The sequence below is a fragment of the Galeopterus variegatus genome, unplaced genomic scaffold (genome assembly GCF_000696425.1).
Source record: "Galeopterus variegatus unplaced genomic scaffold, G_variegatus-3.0.2 Scaffold486, whole genome shotgun sequence".
In the NCBI taxonomy this organism is placed as follows: Eukaryota; Metazoa; Chordata; class Mammalia; order Dermoptera; family Cynocephalidae; genus Galeopterus; species Galeopterus variegatus.
The window spans coordinates 521,438-529,126 of NW_007726597.1; the positions used below are offsets into that span (position 1 = coordinate 521,438).

The 7,689-nt window shown below is 54.4% G+C and overlaps 1 protein-coding gene across 1 annotated transcript in view; it reads right to left on the reverse strand.

Moving 5' to 3' along the window:
• Positions 1-354: 354 nt before the first annotated feature.
• Positions 355-7,689, reverse strand: part of BCAT2 (branched chain amino-acid transaminase 2, mitochondrial) — a 16,062-nt gene continuing 8,727 nt past the window's right edge. Inside the window, exons 2-9 of the mRNA XM_008569299.1 lie at positions 4,050-4,160; positions 3,841-3,960; positions 3,465-3,628; positions 2,370-2,512; positions 2,112-2,197; positions 1,757-1,897; positions 1,606-1,680; positions 355-766 (exon numbers count right to left, since the gene is read on the reverse strand). Coding sequence (XP_008567521.1) covers positions 728-766; positions 1,606-1,680; positions 1,757-1,897; positions 2,112-2,197; positions 2,370-2,512; positions 3,465-3,628; positions 3,841-3,960; positions 4,050-4,148 — 867 coding nt within the window. The 5' untranslated portion in view covers positions 4,149-4,160 and the 3' untranslated portion in view covers positions 355-727. The remainder of the gene's footprint in view (positions 767-1,605; positions 1,681-1,756; positions 1,898-2,111; positions 2,198-2,369; positions 2,513-3,464; positions 3,629-3,840; positions 3,961-4,049; positions 4,161-7,689) is intronic.

Below are 7,689 nucleotides of genomic sequence, written 5' to 3' on the forward strand. Positions count from 1 at the left end.
GGGGGGGGGGGGGGGGGGGACAAAGAGGAGGGAACAGACAGCAGAATCAGGAGGCAAGAGGAACAGGGCTTGGGGACTGCTGGGCTTTGAGAAAAAAGGGTACAATGCTGAGGGGTCTGCCCTAGTGACTGGGTGTACGGTGGAAATGTCCCTAAGATGGGGACGAGGAGGTTAGTAGGGAAGATGCTAAGCTCAGTGTAAGTGAAATAGAAAGCTCTCCCAGGTTGGAGAAACCGCCTGGACACTAGCGGCTCGAATTACTGAGTCCTTGAAAATAAAATGGGCTGAGGACTAGAACTCCTGGCTTAAGACTCCAAGGTCCCCGAGTTGCATCACTGGAGATGACAGCTAATGTCTTGTTCTTTGGCATTTTATTTCAAAATTGCAGCAAGGACAGAGAGAAGGGGGGGGGAGTCAATGGCAGCACCGGGGAGTCCAGCCTAATAACAGAGAGATGCGGAGTCAGCTCCAGGCGCATCTCTAACTTGGAGCAGCAGTGGACCTGATGCCCGAGATGCAGGGCTGGGAGCGAAGACGTCTGGGTCGGGCCCTCACGGCTCTGGGAGTGTAGCGACCACGTGGGGGCGCCCGAGGCATGGGCGTCCGGTCCCCCGGCCTCCTGCTTCATATTGCACTTCGGGTGAGTCATTGGTATAGACGCGAGGGCCGCAGGACTAGACGCTGCAGGTCGGTAGATCCGAAGAGCCGTCGGGCACATGCCGCAGCGTCACACCTGGAACATCCACTCGTGCGCGCCGGTTCCGTACTGTGGGGCAACCAAAGCGGAGAGTGACGTGGACACCGCACTGCAACTCCCAGCAGGCCCTGCTGCGTCCCAGGCTGGGGGCTTAGGGGGTTGCGCTCGAGGGCCTCATGGGAAATGTAGTTCCCTTCCCGGAGGGCCGCCAGCAATCGGGGCGGGAGCATCAAGAAAGACGGCGCAGAGGCTCAAGAGAAATGCAGTTCCCAAGGTTCTCGGGAAAAGTCGTTCTCAGCACAGAAAGCTCGTGTCAGGGGAAGCAGAGTTCTAGGTGTGGCTGCACAGGAGCTTACAGAAGGACCCCGGAAAGGCAGCTCTAGGGCTCGAGTGCGGGGAGAGGAGCCCAGAGGTCATCAGGGGAAAGAAACCTTGGCTCAGAAGAGTGGGGATGCCTCCAGAAGCGCTTGGGAGGAAGAGAGGAAGCCACGTCCAGAGGCTCACAGGAGGAAGATTTCTCAGGCCAAAGGGACAGCCTCGGGAATCCTGGGCGGCCAACTTCTGTGGCCAGTGGAGTGGCTACGGTCCAAGAAGCTCATGGAAAGGGAGTTTCTCCCACCAGGAGACCCAGGGGCCGCAGAGGCTCAGGGGAGGGGAATTTCTCAGGCCAAAGAACTAGCCCAGGTCTCCAGAAGCTCCCATAAAAAGTTATAGACCCAAGAGGTGTTCCAGGCCACAGAGGTTCACGGAAAGCCAACTCGTCCCGAGGCCCAGAGGCTGATAGGAGGAGCCATTATCTGTTCCTGGCACTACTGAGGAGGAGGTCGGTTCTCAGTCCAGAGGCTCATGGGACATGAACTACTCTGGTGAACAAGCATCCAGCCCATTTGCCCACAAGTGCCCCTCACCTGGATCACCTTCAGCTCCTTCTGGAAGCGGAGGATAAGCTCAGGTCCATTTTCCATGGTGGGAATGTGGAGGTGCTGGGGAAGAAGGTGCCATGAAGACTGGGCCCCTGCCGCTCCTACTCTCACACCCACAATGGCAGCACTGCCTCACCTTGCCTTTGTACAGGATGCGGTGCACAGGGCAGACCTGGCAAGCGGTGCCTGAGCCAAAGACTTCCCGTACCCGTCCCTCCTCCAGGGCCCGCAGCAACTCCTTCATGGTGATCCTGCGCTCTGCTACGCGGAACTCTCCCTGAGGGGCAAGGGGCAGAGGTACACCTGTCCCCAGAGGGCTGCCTTGCTGCAGACCCCTGCCTCTCCCTCTCCAAGGACGGTGAGAAAGACAGAGCCTTCAAGAGAGGGGGGCAGAGACATGCCAGTGTGCCCCAGTCCCCACCACAGCCCCCTGATGCTATGCCTCCAATACACAGATACCCCATCACCCAAAGCCATCACCACACTCGCACCCAGGTCTGAGCCAGGTCCAGCAGACTCTGTCTGACTACTCCAGGCAGGATGACTCCATCCAGCGAGGGGGTCACCAGCTCCAGCACTAGGTCAAGTGTAAGGGATGGGGGGTGTTACCTCACACCCTCTAGAACCTCTCCCATCCTCTTAGGAGCCACACACCCCTGCCTGCTGAATCCCGGGGGCCTGCAGCCTGCTAGGAATTCTGTTACCACAACTTCCCACCAGGGCTTGGGTTGGGTCATGGGTGCACTCACCCCCATCCTCGTGGGTCCAGTAGATGAAGATGTTCATGGTGCCCACCTCGGTGAGCTGGTGGTCAGGCCCATACAGCCAGAGAACCTGTTCACATCCCTTCTTTTGCGCCTCCTCTTGCACTAACACCGTGGGCCCATAATTCCTGGTGGAGAACAGCCTGGTTGGACAAGGCAAGGGGCCCATCCTTCCCCAGCATGGCCCTAGACGAGTCTTTCCATACCAGGACTACCATTGCCCCTCCCCAGATCACAGCCCTCTTGTGAATCCCCAGTGTCCCCAGGACAAAATCCCCAGCCATTAGCTTGGCATCAAGACCCTGGATGGCATCTTTCCTGCCTCTTCCTATTTTCTAGATTCCAAGTGCACCACTGTTGCCTTTGCTGGGATCAGCTTCCTCAGCCCTTTCATCATGATCAAATCCCCAGCTATCTTCAAAACCATTTTCAGGGCCAGCCCGTGACTCACTTGGGAGAGTGTGGTGTTGATAACACCAAGGCCACGGGTTCGGATCCCTATATAGGGATGGCCAGTTCACTCACTTGGGAGAGCCTAGTGCTGACAACACCAAGTCAAGGGCTAAGATCCCCTTACCCGTCATCTTTAAAAAAAAAAAAGAAAGAAAGAAAGTCCACACGGGGTGACGGGCACGGGAGGCCCAGCTGACTGGGAGCCAGGCACTGGGGAGCGCAGTCCAGTCTGCGTGATCAGGGAGGCTTCCTGGGAGTGAGATCAATGAGCCAAGTGGAAACCTCATTTCTGGAGGCTCCCGCCAATCCTGGCCAATCCACTGAGCTCCATCCAATACCTTCCCATTTCTGAGCCCAGTTGTTCATCTGTAAAATAATCCCTTCCTCCTTCCATAGTTTATTTTTAGGGATCGGGAGGTCACAGGAATACGGCACTTAACACTGTGCCCCATGCCTAACAGGATGCCAGTGACATCATACCCCAACTCGTGGCCTGAATTGCCCGAGCATGTGAAACACAGCTAGGAAGACAACTGACATGCAGCAACACCCAAAAGCATGGATACTAAACCCTTTGTCTCTGATGTCCAATGCACCAGATGCTCTGAGGGTGGGGACGCTACTTACCCACCCAGTTTGTAGTTGCCGACCCCACCCACCCAAGCCCGGATGAATGTTGGGTCGGCCAAGAGGGAGACAGGGGTCATGGAGTCTCCAGGGAAGTATGAGCCCACGGGGCAGAGAATGACATACAGGAGGGCTTGCGTGGCACGGCTGACACCCAGCGACATCTGTGATGGACAGAGGGGGCTGCATCAGGGACCTAGGAGTCAGGGCCCCTAGCCCCCTCCTCCCTCAGACCCAGGAGTCCAGACCCCCACCTCTCTCCCCTCCCCCGACCCATGCATCTGGATTCCCAGCCCTCCCTTTCAGAATCCACCCCCCGTGCAAGCCCAGTTCCCCAGCCCTCGTCCCAACTCTCAGCCCTGGGAGTCAGGCCCACCTCGTTACCCACGAGCACAGGCCGCACATAGAGGCTGTTGTCGGTGCCGTCAGGAACCCAGTCCTTGTCTAGTTCAATGAGCCGACGGATGCACTCGAGCAACTCGACCTTGTCGAAACTCTGGGCAGGATGAAGGACAAGTCAGCAGGCCCTCGAGGCCCTTGCCTCACCCCACACTCTCCTCCACCCAGGTGGCGGGGGCTCCTCACCGGCAGGCAGAGGCGCAGGGCTGAGCGCAGCATCCGGTCCATATTGAGCCAGGGTCGGAAGAGGCGCACCTGCTGGTCTCTGCCTTTGTACGCCTTCATGCCCTCAAAGAGCTGCAGGGGACAAGTGGGTGGCAGGCTCAGAGACCTCCCCAGATTGTCATGGAGAGATAGTGAAAGACGCCAGGACAGACTGAGACTGTTACACAAAGATACAGACACAGAGAGATGGAGGCAGAGACCAAGAGAGCTGGGGAGCTGAGTCACAGAGATGGACAGACAGACAAACAGGTAGACAGAAAGAGACACAGAGACTCAAGGATGCAAAGGACAGCAGCCAGAGAGAGTGGAAAAGAGACAGTGGATCCAGAGATAACCAGAGAGACCCCGAGCGAATGCCCCACTCAAGCCCTTTCCATGTCTCTCTCAGTAGATTTCAGGAATGATATGGTGTGGAAGTCATATTTTTAACAGTCCTGGTGTTTTAGACAAACAGTGGAATCATTATGGATGAAATAACAGGATTTGCTTTACAATCATACAGAAAGGGGGAAGAGGGTGGAAGTCCGGATGAAACAAGATCGTGGCCAGCAGGCGCTAACAGACAAAGCCACGCGGTGGGGACCGGGGTGGCGCGCGTTCTATTATCCTACTTCTGTTGGGAATTTCCAATGTTAAATCTTCTTTTTTTTTTGAATACAAAAATAAAAAGTTGATCCCCATCCCCACCCTGTTGTTCTCAGGAGAAAGCCCAAATCCTCACCTTGACCTTAGGGACCCCTCCTGATCTGGCCTCTCTTACCTCCAGCCTTCTGGGCTGGCCAACTAGCTCATGGTGCTGATAACACCAAGGTCAAGGGCTTGGATCCCCACACTGGCCAGCCCCCAGCAAAAAAAGAAAAAACCTCCAGCCTCCTGTACTAACACTGCCCACTGCTCCCACATTGCTGCCACCATGGTTGCCTCCTGCTCCCAGGGTTTGCACTGGTCAGGTCCTCTGGCAGGAAACTCTCCTTACTTGACCTCATGTCTTCCAAATCATCTGTTAGGGCTCAGCTTAAACGTTCCATCCTTCATGGCGTAGCCCTCACCCCCAGACAGGTCAGGGTAGCCTGATTACTGCCTCATGGTTCCGTGTTAGTTGGTTCAGCATGTGCTCCAGTACAGACCAGAAGCGCCCTAGGGCAGGGACCACATCTGACACATTTACCAGAGAACCTCCCCACTCTGTTGTACCTAGTATGGTGCTTGGCACATAGTAGGTTTTTGTCGAATGTATGAAGAATGAAAAACAAGTAAAAACAGCCAGTATATGTTTTGGGGGAAAAAATAAGGGGTGGGGGGCGCTGCAGGGAGTAGCCCTACTAGATATTAAAACAGATTATAAACCTATGATACGAATGACAGATTGAACAATGGAATAGACCCAAATATCCATCTAGAAAAAAAATTAAACTGGATCCTTACCTCACCAGTTCACACCAGAAAACATCCCATATGGATTAAAAGTTTAAATGGAAAAAAAATGTATTAAACCATGAAAGGTATAGAAGAAAACACAAAGTAACCTATATATTTGTAAGGATACCGTAGGCACCCAGGCGGGGGACACTCCCTGGCAATATGGCGCACTTCCGGGTTCTTCTCCGCAGTAAACAAGCCCTCCGGCGCCAAACCTCAGCCAGTCACAGGTCAAGGCTCACCTCCCACCCAGCCCCGTCCAATCAGCTACCGCCCCGTCCACCCCCTATCCAAACCCGGAACGCAGCTCCCTATAAATATACGCGCAGTCCTTGAATAAAGCGGAACTTCTCTGGCGAACTGTCAGCCCGGGTCTCGCGTGCCTCCTTCATCCGTGCCTCCTTCATTGGTGCCGAAACCCGGGAAGGAGCTCACCCTGCCTCAGGAGACTCCTTCCGCGGACTCCTCTGCGACCCCCCCGGGACTGACGGTCCACCCTCCTCTATTTTCTCTGGCGCTGGCTTCCTTCACCCACCACCGGCTCATCCGTTAGGTAAGCCCCCTTTACTTTTTGGCCAGGCTTGTAGATTATTTAAACCGTCACCCATAATATATATATATATATATATATATATATATCTCCTGACCTCATTCCCCCGTCCCTGGAGGCTAAGTTCCCATTCTTCTTTCTTGCTCTTTCTCTCTCTCCCCTCCTCTCACCTACCTCTCTTAATCTTCCTCCTTCCGGGTCCAGGACCCCCACTAAAGCCTAGCGCTAGGTTCCTTCAAGCTCCGGGCCATTGCCCTAGAGAAGTGAGGGTCTAGGTGACGACCTACACCCGCCTTCTCTCCCGGTTCATACTCGAACCCCTTCCCTGAGATTGGTGTGACTTATTGGGGATGCCCTCTGGGTCTCGTCTTTCTCATCCAGCTGAAGGACTCACCTCTAAACCTCCTCTGGTTTCTCTTCTCTAAAGTCCTCTTCCGGAATGGGAACTTCTTCCTCCTCACTTCGGGGGGATTCACCCCTACAGTGCCTCCTAAACAACCTCACCACTTTATCCCTCAAACCAGACATTAAACCCAAGTTCCTCACCAAATTTTGCACACAAGATTGGCCTTATTATCCCTTAGACAACCAAAACAAGTGGCCCCCTGAGGGCACACTTGATCCTGACATTCTCCGGGATCTTTTCAACTACTGCCAGTGCCTGAAAAAATGGAAAGAGATTCCCTATGTTGAGGCTTTTCGCTCCCTCGCCCAAAACCCCTCCCTCTGTCTCACTTGCTCCCCCTCTCAGGTTCTCTTAGCAACCGAAGCCACCCTGCCCTCTTCTCCCGATTTAAATCTGCCCCCAAGTCTCCTGAACCTTCACAGCCTGCCCCCCTTAATCCAACTGCCCCTCCACTTCCCGATCTTCCCTCTGCCGCCTCTTTTAGCCCTTCTGTCACACGTTCTCGGGGACCCCCCGCCTCTACCATGGCTCCCCTTCGTGAGGTGGCTGGCGCTGAGGGAGTTGTTCGAGTCCATGTTCCCTTCTCGCTAGCCGACCTTACTCAGTTAGAAAAAAGATTAGGGTCCTTCACCACTGACCCCTCCACTTACATTAGAGAATTCCGATGGGTCTTTCAGGCATACAGTCTCACTCACCATGACATCTATATGCTCCTAGCCAACACCCTCCTTCCCGAAGAGCGCCGCCGTGTCTGGGACGCGGCCCAGGCCCATGCAGATGAAACCCACCACACAGACCCTGCTTTCCCACTAGGCCCCAGGCAGTTCCCGAACAGGATCCACACTGGGACTACAACACACCGCCGGGAATTCAGGCCAGAGATCGCTTTGCCTCTTGTCTCATGGCTGGTCTCAAAAAGGCCACTCGCAAAGTAGTCAATTTCCAAAAAATCCAAGATATAATTCAAAAAAAAAGGATGAGACACCCTCTGAATTCTACACAGATTATCTCAAGCCTTTCAACAATACACCAACCTAGACCCCCTCTCAGAAGATGGCCGTCATGTCCTTATGACATATTTCCTGGCCCAATCCTACCCTGATTTTAGGGCTAAACTAAAAAAATTAGAACAGGGACCCACCACCCCACAAACCGAAATCTTATCAGTGGCATTTAAAGTTTTCCATAATAGGGAGGAGGAAAAGGAACGGCGGAAGCAGAGGGCT